This window comes from Macrosteles quadrilineatus, unplaced genomic scaffold, assembly GCF_028750875.1.
Source record: "Macrosteles quadrilineatus isolate MER2022 unplaced genomic scaffold, UCM_ALF_1.0 Scaffold_1__1_contigs__length_201487025, whole genome shotgun sequence".
Classification (NCBI taxonomy): domain Eukaryota; kingdom Metazoa; phylum Arthropoda; class Insecta; order Hemiptera; family Cicadellidae; genus Macrosteles; species Macrosteles quadrilineatus.
This window is the reverse complement of record NW_026542594.1, coordinates 155,376,778-155,399,543: the sequence shown is the minus strand read 5'-3', so window position 1 is coordinate 155,399,543 and position 22,766 is coordinate 155,376,778. Positions and strand designations below refer to the sequence as shown.

The window sequence follows — 22,766 nt, the reverse complement described above, 5'->3', positions numbered from 1 at the left end:
TTTTCTCCGTAACTGTTAGGCATACCTACAACAACTCATCAATATACTAAATTATTTATTTTTTTATCTCTACAAAATGGTTTGGAAAGAAATTGCAAAAATTTTTACGGTGAAAATAGGAAAACCCCATTTTACCTCATAAAACCCCCCATAAACCCCCGTTCCCATAGTCTGATCCTGCTGGTTCATGAACTTGTTTTAATGAATATAGGTTTACACGATTATACCAGCTAGATTTCATCAAAATCGGATCATTTTTGCTCGAGTTATTGTGCTATTAGACACATATATAAATAAATATATATATACTAGCATAATCCCCGTCCTTCGTACGGGGTTAGCGTAGAAGTATTAAATAATTAAATACTTATTGCAGTTATACTCTTCCTTTGTGTTTGCAATGAGAGAGGACTTGGTTCATTTAATTTACGGTACCTATGCTACTTACTTATTTTCCGTGTCTGGAAATCAGACTTCGCTTTCCAAAAATTAGCTACCGATATGGCTTTGTCATTCGCTTGTAAAAGATCATCTAATATGCAAGACTGGTCTAGGCGTGGACAGGTCAGCAGATGGCCAGGATCCTGAACAGCACCACACGCACACAAGATGTTTTCTTCGTCTGGTGAGAGACGCCAGCAATTCTGCATGTTTGTCTTGCATTTTGGTACCTCGACCCTGATTCGATTTCGGGTCTTCCACACCGTAATTTAGGTCTCCACCAGGAGCCACCTCCCTGGCTGGTATGGGAGGGTTAGCCAACGTGGCCAGCAGGTATGCTATAGTATAACACATCTACCATAGCCATAATGTTCTACCTCTAACATACACCTTAACCATAAAAAAGTTAAATATCGAATATTCACACAAAATCGAAACATTTATAAATTAAAAAAAAAAACATAAACTTAACTGTAAACAATCATACTTTGGCAGTTATCATTGTGTTTCAGAGCTTTTTTTGTTTCTGTGCTTGTTCAAATTAGCAAATTAGCTGTTGTCATAAATGCAAAAATAATTTATGGTTCTGCACCCTGTTGGCAAACCGTATAACTTTTTAATGATATTGAATATCATAGAACCAACTTTTGCAGTTAAAACAACTGACGAAATCCTTTATTCCTTTTAAATATGAAGAATAGTCATAAGGTTAACATCGAAAACTCCAGAGCCACTGTGGCGAAGCCCGAAGGATTTTTTAGATAAGAATACGTCTATATGTTAATCGGGAATGTAGTGAGCTATCATCATACCAAATTTCAGCCCAATCCGACCAGTAGAGCGAGGGCCTATTCACACTGGGCCACCATGGTGGCGATTAAGATATATAATGAATTTGAACAAATGGTGTCTTTGGCCTCTGGGTACCTCAAAACGAAAAAGTAACTCGGTCCCGGGTCCTGGTCTTACTACGAGACCTGTGGTAGTAGCTTACTTACTACAAAGGAAACCTGTGAATAATAACATACTCAGTCATCTCTGTGATGTGAGGACACGCGGAAGTGATGATATGTGCGCAGGCGTGTTGTGTGTGTGTACCGCGCATCTCAGACAAGGTCGGTGGCTGCGCAGAGCCCCGGGCGCTCCTAACCAGGTGAAGGCCTCGCCTTGACGCGACCGCCACTACATGCATTGAGATACGAGTCCGACACACGTCCACATCTACTGCTTATGTGTAAGTACTGCACGACCTAGGCCTCTAAAAACAATTAGATAAGTGGTTTAAAAAGCCTCAAAGTAGTTTTATTAAATTAATTTTCCTATGTAATTAATGTCTAGAGTTTCTTATACAGTAGTCGGTGAATCGGCAAACTGGAGTTATTGCTGATTTTAAATCTTTCACTTATTCAAACTACGTAAATGTATTTGCAAACAACTTCTCACAGTAGGTACAGTACTGCAGTATTTGTAATCTTTAGAGGACGGGACTGGAAAAATTAGTAGAGTTGCAATCGTGCTTGGAAAGATAAGAAGAGGTTTTATAACTACATGATAACTCGAAAATCATTATTAAAAGACATTGTACCTATTTAATCTGCTCTATAAAGTAAATGACTGTCGTGAGCAAATTTTCCTGTAGATCTTACACGGATTCACTTTTCAAAAAAATACCAAAATTCTTGTGATTTGCATAGTTAACGTTTCATTTTTGCATTCATAGATTCATAACCGATCCTAACAAAGCTATAATGCATGTTAAATACCTCCAAAGTCAAGCCATTAATGGCATTGCGAAAGTATTAAGTTGGAAATTACTGTCACTTAGAATCACTGGAAGATCGTGAACACACACTATTCTTAAATATGTATTGCGTGTTTATTGATGGCCTATTATATACTGTTTTGGAGGGTTTTGTATTACGAGAAGGAAACTTGTGGATTGAAATATCTTCCCGCCAAAAACTCTTCCAAACCAAATAAACATTTGTATTCACTATAAAGTATATTGGAGAATGGTGACACGTCGCGGCACTTTATCACTGCTTGCGGATGCGACTAATACAATCACTTATCAGGTGTCTGAACTAGTAGGCCTATAATATTCACTGTTCACTGCTTCTAAAACTAGAACCGTTGACTGTAAATCAACGGCAATAGTCCTATGGAGTCCTAAAAATAAGGATTTACAGCCAACGCCAGAACATTGGATACTGTCACAACTTTACTGGTGACTAAAATTAAAATTAGATACCAAAGATCGAACATAAGTAATCTAACTATACAGAAGCAACTCTCCTTACACGAGTGTAATAGTGTAAACATCAAACACTTTTACTTGAAAATAAACACGATTGTTCACTCAACTATTATTTTTCCTTTAACCATTATGGATAGCCTATTTAATATAATTTAGGGCGTTAATATAGATGCAAACAATCGCATGCAAAAACTTTAATTTAGAAAATGCGTTTTACTTGGACCGTAGGTTACACAAAAGTGTACGTGTATAGGCTACTCAATGGTAATATATTACCGGTACGCCACAAGGACGGAAAGGTGTGCAAGGTGAGCGCGGGATATTATGCGGGTGCCGTAAACATCTTCTTGGACGAGACTCGTACGGATGTTACGACAATTTTCATCAAACTACCAGCAACAATTATTTTTGGGTAAGTAAAACACACCCATACAATACCATCACACGACTGTTTAATCTACAGTTCACTTTTTTACCGAATTTTTAACACTAGCCTATATAAGTAAACATTTTCTGATCTAACCCTTCCATTATTTATTGTAAAATTGCAATGTGATAGTGCCGACTTGTCTAATTTTTATATTTTAGCTTCGCTTAGGTTTAAAGCCTAACCGAACCCTTTCTGCAAAAAACAAATTTCTGCTCTACAAAGAGCACATAAATTAACTGTTCAGTTAGGCGAAATGGTATTATTTCACTACAGTACTGATAGTGTTTAACATGCGAGTCGAAGACTTTCGGGCCCCGAAGTGGGACTTTCGTGACGAGTATTGAACGATACCTTTTTATCACGTTGAAAAAACGACTTCATCAAACTTAAAAAAAATATCTGATGTTTCGTAAACTATTAATGTTTCTAATCTATTCACAATACGACTGTACAATTAATTTTAGGATAAAACTTGGCTAATTGAACATCAACCACGTTTTAGATTTTTTTCTACAACCAATAATAAAAAGTATCAATAACCAATAGCCATACAAGACCAACGAGCACATGATGTGCTCATTGTACAAGACCACTGGACCCGGCTAACTCATGGCAGCTATCACTCAACACACCAATGTATAGTGATTGCGTCAAGAAGATGCAGGCTATCATAATCCTTAAATTTTAATTTTGAACTTATTTCTTTTGGAGCTAGTTCTGCAACTTTTTCCGGAATCGTCTTAATTTAAAGTGGCCATTAAAAACATTGTAAATATTATCGAAAATAATTGTCAAGATAATGGACAAAATAATTGTATGACCATAATCATAAAACATTCCAATTTCACTACCTGTAACAATTTTATTGCAATTTAGCACTGTAATGGCGATAATTTTAAAATACAGAATTGATAAGTTAGTGAAGATATAATTTTGTTTTTTAAGTTATTGTTTGCTTTATCTCAGTTAATCAATCGGTTATTTCACATCGACAAATCAATATAAATCTTCAAGAGTGTGAATAAACAACGTATTATACAACTTAAATTTGTAATATGAGATTGACAAACAGTAGGCTACATACTAGACCTCTTATGGCAATGGAAATCGTACGTGGTAAAAACACCGACTACCGTATGTATAGTCAATGGTGAACGTAGTTTTCAAAGAATGAATCATTATATTTTAATGACAATTAACTATTGTCAAGTCTTACCGGATAACATAGCTATATTACGACAGACTGGTTTAAGAGTGAACGGTCGGTTCAATCCAGGCCAGGAATAATAAATAAATAATAAATTTTTAAAGGTTCAGTGTAGATTCGAGTATATGTGCCCACAAAAATCGCTTCTCATTTTAAAGACTAGGGACTGCGTTGTGAGTGAGTAATGTAAGGTCAATCAAGAATTGAATTAGGGTTTTTAGTAAGCTAAACAGTTTTCTTCCAAGTTATTGCTAATTTCCCGGTAGTAAAAACATTCGGTTGATAATCAATCATAACCATCTATTCTAGATATATATATAATACGCTAAGCCGATTTTTGTAAACAGAACTCTTCCCTCATTTTTGGACCGATTTTGATGATTAAAGTGTCAAAATAATGGCCCTAAACTGTAGTTTTGCACAGTCTATTTCATTTTTTGAAATCTTTATTACTTTGGGCAGGATCTTCCATCAAGATTTCATCGATTTCGACGGGTTTCACCCAGTTTACTTAAAAAGCCTGTCAAAGAGAGAATTTGATCATATTGTCTACTTTCTAACTGGCTGAATTTAGGATAGAATGAATACCAGTGATTGCACAGTTATCTGAAATAAACATAGTAAAATAAACTATAGTGTAAGAACTTGACCAATACCAAGCCATTTGACCGAGTCGCCTGTATTTTGACAGACTGACCCAGTGACAGAGACGTGATGGTCGGAGGAGGAGGAGGTAACTGTGAAGAGCATCAGTCTCCAGCAGTGAGGGTGTGTGACGTCACCAAGCCAGCAGACGGTGGCTCCTGCGGCTTCCATCTGACCCGGACCAAGTGGGACCCGTACCCCTGGGTGTGCGGCGTGGACGAGGGCTCGCCTGCGGGGGTGGCGGGACTGCGGGTGGGCGACTGTGTGCTGGAGGTGAACGGCGAGGATGTCCTGGGACTGCGAGTGTCGGACATTGCCGCTAGGGTGCGACACAGGGCAGACACTGTCACTATGCTGCTGTGGAACTCCGGCGTCGACCCTCACTGTGACCCTGAGGTAAAGTTTACAGGTTTGGGAAAAGATATGGACACCTCTATATGGTATAAAATGATAAACGTACACTTTTTTGTTGGCATCCCAAAAATGAGTTATTTTGGGAACAAAACAGAAAATTTAAAAGTAAAGCCTCTTCGAATGACACCTTATTTAAAGGCCATCAGTTAAAAAGAAACTAAATATAGAGGTATTTATTTCAACCTATAGCAGAATGGCGGCAGTTTTGATCTTTCATCAACCTGTGAAACACCATTTAAAAATAGACATAAATATCACCGATAACCTTTTGCATGGTTTGTACCAGGAAAATCAAACTCAGTATTACCGTAACAATAAACGAAAAATGTGTACTTTTTGGTAGATATGGAACTTTGCCTGAGTCTGAGACCACAAAACGAAAAATTTTTGGAGCAGCTCAAAATTGTCCCCAATCCTTTAAATTAGTGCATACACACACGTAACACTACATTACATTATGTATAAACAACTCAACAGTATAGGCTATCATTCATAAATAACATTACTTCATACTGAGCCTAGAGGGTCGCAGCATCACTACATAGCTAAAATCCATTGGTGATTGTTGCGGTTTGAACCCGCCACTAGATTAGGTCACTCCTAGTGTATGTAGGAAGTGGTACTTTGTACTAATTACGGACGCTCGTGTCGTGCCTCGTGATGTCCGGATTGAGCGTATTCTGGCGGTGATTAACCCAGAACAAGAGCACAACACAAGGAGAGGAAACGGTACTGGTAACGGGGTACACGCGCTACACGGCGTGCGTGCCTCCATCAATGTGGGAGAACTTTGTATAAAATGTAGGTACTTGATACTTGGAAACTGAACGTATGTTTTGTATTACGTTCGTGTAAATAACTTGTGTGTCGGTCGAGCTCGATTTTTTACAAAATCCTATATTCCTTTCCTAGCTAACTGATTTGTTTTCCTTTAACACTATTTGTTAATTGTTGGTAGGTAATCCTTTTGCTGTAAAATTGTGTTCCAATGGTACCAAATAATGGATAAAATATATGTATTTTATTTTTTACCAATATTATTGGGACAAGAAGATCAGCAGTACTGTATATCTTTTGGACATCACGAGTTAGACATTATTTATAATTTTGAATTATTTAAACGTCAATATCATATTTTCTACATGATATTTTTTTTAGCTAATGCAGTCTACAAAATAAATTATGAATACGCTTCGGTTTGATAGATAATTAAAATCAAATAATACATAACATGCTCAAGTATTATACAAAGACTGTACAGAGGTATATACAGTATACTTACTCTAGACAAATGGAAATGATAACAAGTGGACTACTCTGGCGGTGGCGTCCTCTTTCCCGTAGGATGCGCTGGGTCGTCAGGAAACAAGGATTGCAGTGCTGTTGTCTGCAATCTCCTGTTCCACATTTTCTTTCACCTTGAGAACTACCTTAATTAGTGTAGATGGATAATGTTACAATGAGATATCCTGCGGACGATCTTAGTCCAAAAACATTGACGATAACTGTTCCTCATTTGCATGTAGACGTATGTAGGTCCGGTACCATCCCGAGAAAAAATTAAAATGTGTTTGATTCGGAACTAGAACCCCTCTGTCCTTGATCTCCTGGCTAGTAAGTAGCACTAATACAGCTGTCATTTCACCCATTTAACACCCATCGTTCACTCATATTCGGCTTGAAATTCGCACCCTGATGTGTATACGTCTTAAAAATTCTAAATCATGTTCCCTATCTACTTTACCTCTGTTATACATCGTTGTTACACCTTAGTTCAAACAAGTGGCTCATTACCGTTATTATTTGGGTAGCATAATACTTGTCTTCGAATCTGAAGATTGCTGGTTCGATTCCAAGTAAGGTGGATTCTGGACCCCAATGCCATTTGATCACGTTAGAATACATATAAACAAGACCAGGGTTCGGAAAGCTTCCTTACAATAGAAAATGTCCATAATAAATAAATGACTAAAAAAATATAAATATATAAAGACATCGCCATACAACTAAATTGATTTTCGGGATTATACTGCATGTGTGGACTTAATTTTGTTTTCTATCGTAGTTGTTTGAAAACAATAAAATCCTTTAGACCTTTTGTTTTTCACCAATCACCTCTATCAGCAGCAAGGCTTTCATTAGTTGATCAATGTACCACACTGAACATTGTTGTTGTGTTTCAGTCTCTATGCTGCGGCCCGATGCCCACCAGTCTCCAGCGACTGTCCTCTTGTATGACATCTATCCTCGCCACACTAGAGTGTCCGGTGTGTCTGGACACTATACAGTACCTTCGCCAGCTGAACATTGTTGTTATGTTTCAGTCTCTATGCTGCGGTCCGATGCCCACCAGTCTCCAGCGACTGTCCTCTTGTATGACATCTATCCTCGCCACACTAGAGTGTCCGGTGTGTCTGGACACTATACAGTACCTTCGCCAGCTGAACATTGTTGTTGTGTTTCAGTCTCTATGCTGCGGTCCGATGCCCACCAGTCTCCAGCGACTGTCCTCTTGTATGACATCTATCCTCGCCACACTAGAGTGTCCGGTGTGTCTGGACACTATACAGTACCTTCGCCAGCTGAACATTGTTGTTGTTATGTTTCAGTCTCTATGCTGCGGCCCGATGCCCACCAGTCTCCAGCGACTGTCCTCTTGTATGACATCTATCCTCGCCACACTAGAGTGTCCGGTGTGTCTGGACACTATACCTCCGCCAGCTGAACATTGTTGTTATGTTTCAGTCTCTATGCTGCGGCCCGATGCCCACCAGTCTCCAGCGACTGTCCTCATGTATGACGTCCATCCTCGCCACACTAGAGTGTCCGGTGTGTCTGGACACTATACCTCCGCCAGCTGAACATTGTTGTTATGTTTCAGTCTCTATGCTGCGGCCCGATGCCCACCAGTCTCCAGCGACTGTCCTCATGTATGACGTCCATCCTCGCCACACTAGAGTGTCCGGTGTTTCTGGACACTATACCTCCGCCAGCTGAACATTGTTGTTATGTTTCAGTCTCTATTCTGCGGCCCGATGCCCACCAGTCTCCAGCGACTGTCCTCATGTATGACGTCCATCCTCGCCACACTAGAGTGTCCGGTGTGTCTGTACACTATACCTCTGCCAGCTGAACATTGTTGTTGTTATGTTTCAGTCTCTATGCTGCGGCCCGATGCCCACCAGTCTCCAGCGACTGTCCTCATGTATGACGTCCATCCTCGCCACACTAGAGTGTCCGGTGTGTCTGTACACTATACCTCCGCCAGCTGAACATTGTTGTTATGTTTCAGTCTCTATGCTGTGGCCCGATGCCCACCAGTCTCCAGCGACTGTCCTCTTGTATGACATCTATCCTCGCCACACTAGAGTGTCCGGTGTGTCTGGACACTATACCTCCGCCAGCTCACCAGTGCTGTAATGGTCACCTGGTGTGTGTGAGGTGTCGTCTACAGACTGAGAGATGTCCCGTCTGCAGGGCGAGGCTCGGACGAGGCCGTAGTCTGTTGGCTGACAAGGTGAGCAGGGCCGGATCTACAAAATATGGGCCCCCCTGCAAAAGTCCTCTAAGGGCCCCTACAGCTGCGTACGGGGCTCCGGGGGGTTTTGGGGGGTGTGGAGAACCCCCCAAGAGAAAAGGGGGGTTCGGGGGCCCTCCCCCGGAAAAATTTCACATTTTTATAGCCGTTTGGTGACTTTCTAAAGCAATTTTTAACGCCTAAAACTGTGTCCAATAATAGTCCAAAAACTCCCATTTCACCTGTCGTTTGTCACGAGCAAGTAGACATAAGTAGAGTAGAGTAAAGTATATTTTTAAAATAGTTTTTACCAATTTATTTAAAAGATCAGATTTATTATCCTAATAGAACTAGGCCTATATTAAAATATGAATAGCTATTGCAAAACATAACAACTAATCCTCTATTGTAGTTTCTATTTCATAATTTAACTTGCACTTTTTAAACCTAGTTTTAATTTTTAGTTTTAATCTAATTTCTAGAAAATCCTTTTCTACTCTTGCATGACTTTTGAGATTGGGTTATAAACTAAATCAGGTTTTGGCGGGCCTAGCTAGCAGCTTTAACTCAACTCTCTGTTCAAAACTTACAACCTCACCACTGGCATACTTCGTAGAAATGTTTTTCACCTAATTCATTGTTCATTAATTCGCACTTTTAAAACTACACTTATAACGAAAAGAAACAGAGGTACAGGTACAACTATGTATATTAATTAATTATTTAATTTAACAACTATAGAATACCGGCGGCACGGCACGATAAACATAACCTCACAAAACTACAGTAGTATTCACTATTTTGACTGATCTCTAAATAATTGCGTTGACAGATTGAGAAAATTGAGATCGCTCTCTGCACCCAGCGCTTGTCGTGGCAATAGTTTAAACTACTGTTTGGACGGAGTCCCAAACGCCTTCGAATTAGGTAATTAGATAACGCTACAAAGATTAGTACAAGCTCAGAGTAAATAAAACAAAATTTTGTTTTATTTACTCTGAGGTACAAGTAAGTCCCTCCTGTACCACGACAGACTTATGACTTGCTCAACTGATGTGAGAGTGAGTGCTAGTGCTAGTTGACACTTCGTCGTCCAAGTCGCTCGGTCCGATCGGGCTGTAGTGGATCTGTGAAGCTCGCTATGCAGCTGACGTGCTGACTGGACTGAGCTGACCTGACTGAGTATGGACTGACTGAAAGTGGCGAGATTGAACTGTAGCTAGGGCAAGGTCCCGAGTTGTCGACGAGTAAAATCACAAGTCTAAATTTACTTAATAATTCTAACTTTAGTTTTGATGTTGACAATATTTATTTATTTGTCTGTAAAAACTAAACTTGCCGTCCTATTCAATTATGTTTATATGCATTAAAATAATTTTAATTTTTACGACCTCTTTGGGCCCCCTAAGGGCTTGGGCCCCCCCGCATTGCGGGGTTTCGCGGTTCCTAGATCCGGCCCTGAAGGTGAGATGACAATTCAATAACTATCCACCAACATCATTGGTTATTTCTCTCATTGCTTAAGTATTTGTACATATTGTGTGTAGCTGTTCCCCTTTTGTAACATGATTCTTGTTTTTGAAGGTGTACAACTCCTTGACGGATGCCTTTCTCCTGAGGGACGAGCCGCCAGAGACACGGTCCTCCAAGATGAGGCAACGACTCACTGGAAAGAAGAAGATCCCCGAGATTAAAAGACCCGTCGCGGAGGTGAAACCGAACGTCAACCCTCCCAAAAACAAATTTCTCACTAGGATTTTAGGAAAATCGTCCTCAGTGGAAAATCTGTCGTCAAACACGAAATCCTCAAACTTTTTATCAGTCGATTCAACGTTAAACTCTAATATGAAAGCCAAGTCTTTGTCAAGCAACGAGATCTTTAACCAGCTGAGTCCCGCGGTCTCGCAGTCTTCTATTCCGACCACGAACACTGCGGACATCGGGTTCTCGTCATCTCGCTCATACCAGGGCTCGTACGAATCTCTGGCCCAGCGGGTGATGACAGACTTCGGCGAGGTGGAGGTGGCCGACGACGGAGCCTCATACGTGTGTCCTGCGTCCTATGGATGTTCCGCACAGCTGAGGAGGACTGCTGTGTTCCGACACCTACAAGACTGTCACTCAGGTCCTCTGGTGCAATTCTTCACACCCACCGTCGTCCTGGACCTACCTCTACGTCTGCCTGAGGACGCACTCATCACTATATCCAGTGATGCAAATGTATACTTCCTGAAAATCGTACCCAAAGACCAATCAGATTACCTCGTTTGGATGTGGGTTCTAGGTGGTAAGTTCAACTCGGAGGCGTTGAAACTCGTGTTGACTCTAAAGTCTGACGATGCCGATTCACCAGAGCTAATCTTCAAATCAGCCGTTCACTCTCTGGTCAATACTAGCTGGACTGAGATTGTCGATGGAAACAAAGCAGTGTTACTGAAGCAAGAGACTATAGATGCAACATTTGAAAACCATAGAGTAAAACTGCAAGTGAATGTTTCATCAAAAGCTACACAGGCTACAGCTGTCTGACATAATTACTGGCCATGAAACTGCAAATCATAACTATCTTGTTGAAAAACGTTCGTCTATAAAATATTTCCAAATATTTTAAAAACGAAAAACTTTCTTTATTTTCACGGTTACCGTAATGACGAATAACATGTTTTAAATAGGAAACTGTGATATAATTTATTATGTTTGTATGAAAATATGTATGATTTATTGATGGAAATGATTCAGTTAATATTACTTTTAAATTGTAATTTATTTTGTTATTAAAAAACCTGTGTTATTGCACTTGTTGATGTGCATGTCGTTATTTGTAGATTATAAAGATTAAATATGTCAAAATAGTGTGGTACCTTTTTAAATAACCTCAAAAACTATCACAGAGTTATTAAAAATCTTCCATCAACAGTACAATAACCGGCTTCTGTAGCTTTTTACCTCCTCAACTATCTGGCATGGGGGGCCACCAGTTGACCGACAAGATACTTGGTCGTCTTGCCACTAGACCGTCTTTTTAATTAAATAGATAAATACTGAAAACCAGTACGTCGACAAGTTATTTCATCGTCAGTCCAGTTGACCGGCCTGTAAATCTAAATTATTATATACGAGAAACCAACTTGTCGTCAATTCTCCCGACCGACTTACCACTTGCTCGTCTTTTAGGTGGGGATATGTTGAGCGGCAGTGCCAGCGGCGCGCGCAGCTGTGGAGGGCACTGCAGGCGTACCAACTTCTGTATCTTGTAGCGGCGGTTTTCATTCCGACGATTTTCAGCTATCACAATGCAGCGGACTAGCGAGGTTCTTATTACGTGTAATTGTTTGTTTCTCAATCGATATTTTGTTATACACAGTACAGTGAATATAAATAGGCCTATATTAGTTTACTTCAATGAAATAAATGTTTTATTTAGCTAAATAAATAAAAATACGCCGATTGAACAAATAAAATTGTTACAGACAACAGGAAGTCCTTAATATGATCAAAAAAGTGTTTATCTTTATTAAAAAATTACTGAAATGTGTAAACTTACTGCTGGCGACAAGGGTGGTGCCATACATAGGTTTATCAATAAATAAGATAAACATGGACAACCTTATGCAGCTATAAGTCAGGAAACATTTGTAGAAACATTAAAAAGCAATACTAATTTATGAAATATGATAAAATATTTACAGGAAATGTTGATTACTGTATATACATCGTGAGTATCTCCAGCAGTTACACACTGGTGATCTTTGAGTTGACTCTTTTAAACTCATTGATTATTACTTTTTTTCGTTTTGAAATAAATTCTGTAATACTTATTGTTAATTGTTAATAATGTAAAATTGTAAAATTGTTAATAAATGTTTTGTAATACTTTGAAATTGCTCGAATTCGAGCAACATGTACACGAGTTTGAATATTAAATTAACTAACATATTTATGTAATAGGAGGGTCAAATATTGTTAACAGTGGTGAGGTAACTACCGTTACATTTATTCAATTGAGAGATAAATACAAATTGATAATACCGGTTATTTAAAGCTTTGTTGTCTATTTTTCCCTCTCTTAAAAAAATAAAATAAAGAATGAATTTAGACTTTTGGTGACATTAGTTTGTACTATTTCTCCTTAAATGACACTGCTGTCTTGGTAAGCAATAGTTATCTCGGTAAACTATTTATTTGCTGAAGTGCACAGTGTGCTACTTAGCCTGAGAAACATCTTTTGTTTTATGATTTTGTTGTAGGCCTATTGAAAACCTTGTCTAGAAGGAATTCCCATTGCCTGTGTTACCGGGGAGAAGTTTTTCTTAGTAAAGTCTGTAGACGTCTTCGGTTTTACACAGAAACATGTAATTATAATTGAAGAAGTACATGTTTTATCCTCTCACGTTGTTGCGTGGACAATACTATGGTGATTCAATTCTGTGTACTTCAATTGTCTAACTGGCCCTAACTGACGCATCCTTGTTTTTTTTTTTTTTTTTTTTTTTTTTTACTAAATAATGTAGTCTTTACTTCCGTGGATCTTTGCGTTTTATTGTGTCCTCAAGTAAGTCTGTGTTCTGAGTAAGTACTTCAAATGCACGGCACTACTGTATATTCAGATTTTTTAATGAACTATCATAGATAAAAGGAGTATAGACATGTATGTATGACAGAGTATGTCTACTCCTTTTATCTATGGTACTATTTCCAAGTTCATCTGGACGACCCTGCAAATCGTTTCTAGTAAAAAAATTTTATTTGGTTTATGTTTATGAACTTGTATGAGTGTTGTTAACTAAAGCTAAATTCACATCAAATTAATTAATTAAATTTATTTTAATAGTAGGCTATTTCTAATCTATTTCAGTTTTAAGAACATATAGTAAATAAATCATTGTTGAAACGGCTGTACTATCCATGCAATTATTGTCAAACTATATGTTCAAAGATTCCTGGACGGCAATGTTATAATACTAGTTGGAGCAGAGGTACTGGATCTAGGGTTAATACAGTTTTGTGACGTGTAAGGTATATCACTGCAGAAGTAGTTAGCTCAAGAATTATGACGCGGATGACAGAGATTGGTAGCTTTTGCTATAATTATAAAAAAAAACCAAGTACATAAAATCATTCACAGTTTTTTTTCACAGTCTATTGAATAGCCTGCAGTTAAGTTCACTCTAATGAAGAATATAGACGTGGCCAGAGTTCCAAACGATTTAAGTAACAACTGTTTACATGAACTATCCTATATGTAAGTTTTTTTTTTTAGTGTGCAATGTACTTATTGAATTTTCATTAGTAATATATCATGGCTATATCGTTTATGTAAAAGTATCAAAAGATAGTAAAACGAAAACGAAACAATCAACCAAGACCAGTGACCGAAACAAGTGTCGAGCTGGCGGCGCCGCGCCTACCTCGGGATTCCCCGAGGGCAATAATTCATCTTTGAAGTAACACCGGTAACACTGACTCACTGGCCGACACGGATACCCGCCTACCACCCCCTTTGTGTCGTCACCCTATGACCACCGGTCGGTCGGCCACCCATCCAAGGAAACTCTAGACATCGGCGGCTCTTTGTCGTTCGTTGACCAGCGTATTTTCTAGAGTTGAATGTATACCCTCACTCACACCAGGGAATAAGTAAACTGTAGTAGTTTTCTTGTTTATGAAAATATTTGCATTAAATTAGAAAAAAATCATTTATTTATTTATAAAATGTTATTATTTTACAAAAAAAACACACTTTTACCCTCCCTGTTGCAGCAAACCTAAGTACTTGTTAAACTTATTCTATTTAAATATGGAATAACTGTGATATTTTCAAAAAGTCATTTTAGTGTAAATCCAATCAGGCAAATAGAAATTTGCTTAGTCTGCAGGTTTGTTGCGGTGGGGGTATATTTCGTCATAAACTCTTTTGCCGAGTCTTCAATAGTAAAGTGGCAACTAAAACGCGACTCCTGCGACCCAATTCTGGCGGCGCTCTAGAACTACCCGAAGGCCTTTTCCGGTATTACGCGTGCCGCATCACACAAGTAGTTTTCCCGCGCCCCTATTCAAACGCTTGTAGGCGAAGAAAAAGAAAACGAGTTGACGACCGAGGCTAGGTCGACCCGATCGACTTCGAAAGCTGTTTTACTGTCTCTCTCCCTCTCTCTCTCTCTGTCTTTGGATGTGTAGGGTTGGCGAGGGTTGTAAAATTGCTGAAAGTGAAAGGGACGTGGCTGGCGCTACGTTCCTAGTTTTTGGCCTCTTGATGCTAACACTGGGTTGGCTACTCGAGATCAAACAACAGCGTGTGTTTAGTACAAAATTGGGTCCACAGTCACATCTATATTACTTATTTAATACGCAAGCAGGATTTTTGTGACAATTATTCCTCCGAAACTACTGAACCGATTGACATGTTTTTGGTGTCATTGGAAAGAGCGTAACGTGAAGTTGTGCAGGAAACTTTCTTTTTAGGTAAATAATTAGAGAGTGAGGCCCTGGGACCCTTTAAAGTTTCGTATTTCTCCATAAGATTAACACGGGAAACAAACATTGTTTTGAAACTCCAGCTGTTGTCAGGAATTAAATATTAATAATTAATTGCTCCCCATGGAAGCATGAGAGTTCTGTAGAGTTTGTAACCTACACCTTATTGTCTACAAATTGGCTAAATAACTTAGGTACAGTACATTATAAAAGCTGACAGACTTTTTATTTTGACTTAAATTGTAAGCTTACCATTTCCCGTCCATGGGCAGTTTGATAGTTAAAAAATAACCCTTTAAACTGGAATAGGACTGTTATGTAAATTGTGAGTATTTCCATTAGTTAATAATCTTTTAGTTGACTCTTTTAAAATCATCGGAAATTATGACTGTTATTAGTTTTTTAACAAGTCATTTGTTTATATGTAACTCCTGTACTTCTTTGCAATTGCTCGATTTCGAGCAACATGTACACTAGTTAAGCTATTATTTTATACAATAGCTAAGATATTCCACATTCCAACCAAATATCTGGCCGAAAGTAGTTTTTGATTGCATTTCAATTGAATAATTTGTAACGAATCGAATTAAACCACGAATCGGACATACCATGATCCGTATGTCAAAATGTATGTTTTAATAGGTGAGGAATCCGATTATGGTATTTTTAAACTTTCGAAAATGTATGGTTTAGGCTGTAGAGATAAAATTACGGTGAAAATCAAATATATAATTGAAACGATTTTTTGTGTTGAAATTCTAAAATAAAATTCTTAACTCCTACCCCAAAATATACCGATTCATAATGTTTATTACAACTATGATCGATAATGTAGCCATAAGGTCGATACAAATTCTTATATTTCGCGCGACGAATATGAAAATATATAGGTTTTTATTAAGGAACGGATTGTACAAATATATTGATCCGTATGTCGAAATGTATGTTTTAGTAGGTGGGGAATACGATTTTGGTATTTTCAAAGTTTCGAAAATGTATGGTTTAAGCTGTAGAGAGAAAATTACGGAGAAAATCAAATATTGATTTTAAAAGATTTTTTTGTGTTGAAATTCAAATATAAAATTCTTAACTCCTACCCCAAAATATGCCGATTCATAATATTTATTACAACTATGATCGAAAATGTAGCCATAAGGTCGATACAAATTCTTATATTTCGCGCGACGATTATGACAATATATAGGTTTTTATTAAGGAACGGATTGTACAAATATATTGATCCGTATGTCAAAATGCATGTTTTAATAGGTGAGGAATCCGATTATGGTATTTTTAAACTTTCGAAAATGTATGGTTTAAGCTGTAGAGAGAAAATTACGGAGAAAATCAAATATTGATTTTAAAAGATTTTTTGCGTTGAAATTCAAATATAAAATTCTTAACTCCTACCCCAAAATATGCCGATTCATAATGTTTATTACAACTAACTATGATCGAAATTTAAACTGTGTCTATTTAAACTGTGCGTGACACAATGATGATAATATCTTACTTTTGTCATTTTTGGCTAAGCCACTACGGATGATTATTGTCATGATTGTAATACTCTGTTTATTTCTTATGTACTGTAAAATATTCATGGCAGCTTCACCGCAGGTGAAGCCTTGGGTTGTATTTACTATGCCATTAGATAAGCTAATACGATAAAAATCAATGGCAGCGTTATTAAGAAATGTAAGCATTTCAAGATGATCGAATAGTGGAACTAATTATGTGGAATGTTTGCTGAATAGCATGAGACACTGTGACGTTTGACTTATTTCCAAAGTCAACGAACACTGATAACCAGTTCAAGTTTTAATCCAATATACCATGTGGTCCTATTGTGGTTTAATGTCAAATGCTCTTTCATTTTCAAGATAAGCTCGCTCGCATCAATCAAACACGTCCTGGTTGATGTTCGTGTACTACGCTCAATCCGGATATTGTGGCTACACAAATGCCAATAAAAATAATCAATTATAATCAGCTATTCGCTTAGTTAATTTTGAAATATTTAAATTGTTCAGATCAGACAAATTGACAACAAAAATTGCGTTGTAAAAACTCACTATGACATATTGCTGATGAAGGTATGCGAAGGGGTGGCAAGGTCATCCAACGCGGCTTCTCTTTCATCTACGCAGTTCTAGGCTTCTCTGGACTTCCCCAATACTTTCGTTCTCACGCCGATGAAGGACAGGTCAGGTTGATTGGAAATGGAAAGAAGTTGTAAAAGATGCTTGTCATATTTATGATAGTCTCTATTCATTTAGGGCTTATAAGGGTGTTGTTGAGTTAGGGAAAGCAGACGCGGTGGCGTTCTTTTGAAGATATTGACCGCCCTAGTGGCAAGTCCCGCACCCGTGGACTTTCCCCAAGGCTTCGGTTCTCACAGTGATGTACGTCCAGAGAATTGTAAATTAAAACTGATTTATATAAGTTCCTCGTTATTTTTACGATAGTACCTTACCTATTCGGTGAAGGTTTTTAGGGGTGTTCTTAAGTAAGAGAATAGGGATGACAGACACGGTGGCGTTCTTTAGAAGTGGTAGGTCCCGCTCCCGTCAACTTAAATATTTGAAGGGTTTGGTTTTTTTTTTTTGGAGCAAATATAAGCATTAGTCAATTATATAAGGCAAGGACTATACAGATCTTAGCATACACAGCATATACAGCATATACAGACATTATTTTCTTCCGCGTTCTCTTCCCATTGCGATTACTTATATAGTTAAGTATTTTTTTGTTTTACTTGCGATATCAGTAATGCTCCATATTTATTATGTTGCCAATTTATGGTTAATTTGTATTTTTCAAGTTTCTATGTTAGTTTTACCTGATATTCTCACAGCAATGGCCTTTTTCGAACAGAAACAAGTAATATTGGTACGGGCTTGGAAATATGTTTCAAATCAGGCGAAAGTACTTGGAATCACACGATTAGCCGACATTTATGTTATAGAAAGGATTTCATGTGTTCTAAATAACAATCTCTATAGACATCGCCAGAAGTTCTTTTACCATCCATGCGATTCGGGCAACTTTGTCTAGCGATCCTTTAAGCTCGTGATACCCAACATCTGTTGACCGTTATTAAGTCACTGGTATCGCGGTTGGTTAGTAAGTATTCCTTTGGTTAGTAATACATCATAAAACCCAAATACATTAAATAATCAATGCTCAATAGCATTCATAGGAATGCCCTTTTCCTTTGTATTGTATTTTGTAATTTGTTACTCTAGTATAGACTAGTTGTTTCCAGTTAATATTAACTATACAGTACCTATTTAAAAATCATTAAAAAATTTTAATTACCTTATAACTTCTCAATACAAAAAAAGGAAGAATTTTAAGCGCTTAACTTTTAACTAACCGTAAATAAAAATCTTAAGCTCAATACTGTTTTAATAAAGGTTTTAACAGAGTAGGCTTAGAATACTGACTGACAGACCAGTTAAAATGTTCATCTTACTTTTAAAATGTTAAATAAGAAACTCTTCACATACCATGTCTTTTTGTAAACACTCTAACGTCTTCAGCCAAATGGCCTTGGTTTCGTTGTTCTTTAACCATTATTTTTAGATCATCAAAAGCGCGGCATCTTGAAATTGTTACGTACAATTCCCCATGCTGTAAGCAGGGATGCAGCTCTAGCAGATAAAGACCAACTTTTCGAGGACGAATTTTAGAGGAACACTCGTTTTCCAGCTGAACTTCAAGTAATAATTTCAAGACTTCATCATTCATAACTTTCGCCATTAATCTGGTTCTATTAACCAGTCCTTTTTTTGGATTTAATTTTCTTAGTAAAATTACAATTACACCTTTTTTGACATAACTTGCGAGGAGGTAAACCACTTGGTGCTAAAGTGTGAAGAAATTCATCAGGCACATGTATCTGGTCTCCCTCTTCTTGAATCAAAGTGTCCACTGAGTAGTAAAATCGGCTGTCATCATTTAGTTGCTCAACTATTTTATTATTTATTTCGTCACAAAGCCAAAACAATCACCTTTCCACCAAAAGGCTTTTCTTGGTCTTCTCTTCTGGCAATATATCGCAGTAATCTTTTTACAGACGATAAAGCTTACTAATATAGACATATGACCTTCATCCCATAGTATTTCTTTACAATTCCTGATATAAATCTCCCTACCACTCTGAATGAAACTGCAAAAATAAACTATCCCATTTCATCAGTCATCCTTGTATTGGAAAGTCAACTGATAAATAAACAGGAAAAGTAAATATTTAAAGAGGTTATTTTTATAAAGACAGATTTTTTTTAGAAATGAATTATATGTTTGATAAACTTAACTAAATGTTCACTTATATTTAAAAATACAAGGTAGCTTTAAAGTCCGATGGGTCAAAGCACATTGAACTGAGCGTGACATCAATTATTCCATGACTTCTGCAGATAATTCCCTTTAATTTGACACAACAATCATCAAAATAGGTTGATAAATATAAGAGTTTTGCTATGCACAAGAAATTCCTTAAGGAATTAGAATAATAGATGATTTGTTACAAGCCTATGTTACAATTAATATTTGTTTTATGTTTGTGTGCTACTATCAACAAAACATGCGATCCACCACTGAGCTTAAACATCGCATTCTATACTTCCTAACCTATCGTGAAGTTTGAAATTGGGAACACATTAGATCGGCATGTTGTGTTGATCGCAACTTGGGGTATATATGATTGCCCAAGTAAGTAATCCTAAAGTAGTTTTTTGACGTTTAACAAGAAAATACCTAAGTCACATAAGAGTGTAATATTAAGGACAATTTCGGAATGCATTCTCAAAAACTACCTGAAATGAAGACGAGCAATAAATAGCCGAAATGCATGAACAGCTACGTATGGCAATATTTTGAGATAGTTCTATCGTAGATTAAAAGAAGTCCTTTTATCTATGGTTCAATGTAGAACAATTGCTTAAAAACAACGATTATTATAAGTTGTATGTACATAATTTAATATAATAGACCTTATAAGGTTTTGTGAAGACTGTTTGTGCGATTATATATAAACCAGAACTGTAGGTTCATCAAATGACATTACCAAGCAATCATAGAAAAAAACGATACAAAGGATACCGAATGTAAGTAATGTACAAATGTTTATTTGTGAAACTTCTTGTATGTGTTGATGGTTCTGAGACAAGTTGTATTATATAGATATAAAGTGCTGTTTTAATGTATTTCTTTAGCCTTTTAAAGTATTGCTACCTTGATTGGCTTTCACTCTTATGATCGCAATCCTAGTAACATAATAGGTACTCTATATTGCATCCTACACAGTTTACACAAAAGTACAGAATTTAATTATGACATTTAATATTATTAAACCAAATTGGAGTACAGGTAAAATAAGTATCGCAACGTAAACAATGTAAAGCGTAAGTATTTCATGACGGTTTGTTAAAAAATGTTCACTCAAATGTGTTAAAACTTTTGTAGCTTGAACTAACATTTCGGAATCCAGACAGATTGCAAAACTTGTACAGTACGGTATGACATAAATTAAATGTAACATGACTAAAAAATAAGATGGGACAACAACGATAATTAAATTGTAAATAGTGATGTAGTTGTTTCTAAAATTGGTTCTCGCTCTTCGGTAGTACCATCAAAAAAACCAACGTCAAAATAATAATGGTTTCGGACAATTGAGTAAGGCCTGGGAAGCATCTCAAATACGGGTTATTTATTTCACGTGATCAGTGAGGGTTGCGTGCGGCCGTGAGAGGTCAGCGCCCTTATATACAAACAATGCAGGGGTGAGGAAAGAGAAAGTCCAGTCAGCTGCTTTGGAATGCAGTGGTCCTGTCTGTGGAAGGGCAGTGACGGCCATTATAAACGGTGTCCTGTAAATCGCCACCAGTGACATTCGCTACCAGTGACAATCGCTACCAGTCCGGTCTGTTCTTGGAAAGAGGGTTCGTGGGTGTTGCGTGGAGGGGGGGGGGGGGGGGTTGGTTGTCGAGACGGTGTCATACTGTCATGACGTCACAATGTGTATTGATGTATTTTTTATATTGATTCAAAATTACCCTATTTGTTTTTAGTCAGTATATGTGGTTTTGTTAAATACTTCTTTTATCTGCCGTTGGCATTGAAATATTTACTTCTGGTAGTTGCTGTACCTTTGGACCTTCTAAAGAAGATCTAGGTGCGCTTGATGATTCACCTTACATGTACTTTGAAGGAAGGTACGCTAAATAATTTAGTTTGGGAAACACCGTATGGCATATTTAGTTCTAAAACTTGCTCTAGGTGCGTTCTAGATGGGTGTTTAAGTCATCTGAAAGCAAACGATCAATTGTACACCTTTGGCCACAGATGTGGTCACAACTACTAGTAGGGGTTATATTATCTGTGCTTTGGCTCACCTGCTTAACTTATTTATCCAAGACTTTGTTGTTGATTATTAGTTATTATTATTATTTACTCATACAACAAAACATTATAGGCCTAAACTAAATACATTTCATTCAAAGCTACAACAGCCTCAGTAGGCTTTTCCGCAGCTATAAATAAGAGTCCAGTTCAAAGTCCATTCACAAAAATTCCAGCAGTTTTCATCTGGTACAAGCTATTTTCCTAATCTGTTGCAAATATATAGTATTCACATTTCATTACCATTTCTCCCATGTTATCCTTATGAAGAAAAACTGATTTTAAGGGCCTCTGACGCCCTTACCAACGACTTTATCAAAAATCTAATACCGTTGGGCATAACTACACATTTTAACCTTTATTTTGAGACCTCAAACGTGAAAATTGGGCGAATAATAACAGAGGAGTTAATTAACAAAAAAACGGCTTAGCCTATATTATATATAGGCCTATAGATAGATTTGGTTTAGGAAATACCGTAGGCCCTACTGCATAATTGGTCCTAAAACATTCGCAAGGTTCGTTCCCCCGGAATGCGCTATGATGAAATGCTCTGCTAACTTATACACTAGCCTGCCTATGTTCTCAGAAAGATCATAAGCTTGAGATTAACTCATTGCAATGCATCAACGGAATGGATAGATCAACATAAAAATTGTCTAGTGGCATTATATTCTGCAATAATAATAATAAGTGTGTTATTCCCAATAGAGGGGAGGGGTTAGTGAAGGGAGAAGAGTAAAGTATGCCGTCACGTAGTGGTGCGGGTGGTGACTCACGGCCGCAGGTAGAGACTGGTAGCGATTGTCGCAAAATTTGAGTTGGCAGCGATTGTCAGTGGTGGCGATTAACAGATATTCTTATAAACACACCAAGCACTGATGGGTAGGAAGGGAGAATGTTTGTTTAGTGATTGATATATCATCTCAAGTGTCAAAATATTGTCTTCACTTGATGTTGATGTTCATTATCT

General features: G+C 37.5%; 1 protein-coding gene across 1 annotated transcript; it reads left to right on the top strand.

Moving 5' to 3' along the window:
- The first annotated feature begins 1,570 nt into the window (after nt 1-1,570).
- LOC128983042 (uncharacterized) lies at nt 1,571-11,702 on the top strand. Its single transcript, XM_054402171.1, has 4 exons — nt 1,571-1,675; nt 5,027-5,376; nt 8,687-8,911; nt 10,496-11,702. The coding sequence occupies exons 2-4, from the start codon at nt 5,050-5,052 to the stop codon at nt 11,438-11,440; spliced, it is 1,497 nt and encodes a 498-aa protein (XP_054258146.1). The 5' UTR covers nt 1,571-1,675; nt 5,027-5,049; the 3' UTR covers nt 11,441-11,702.
- The last annotated feature ends 11,064 nt before the right edge of the window (nt 11,703-22,766 follow it).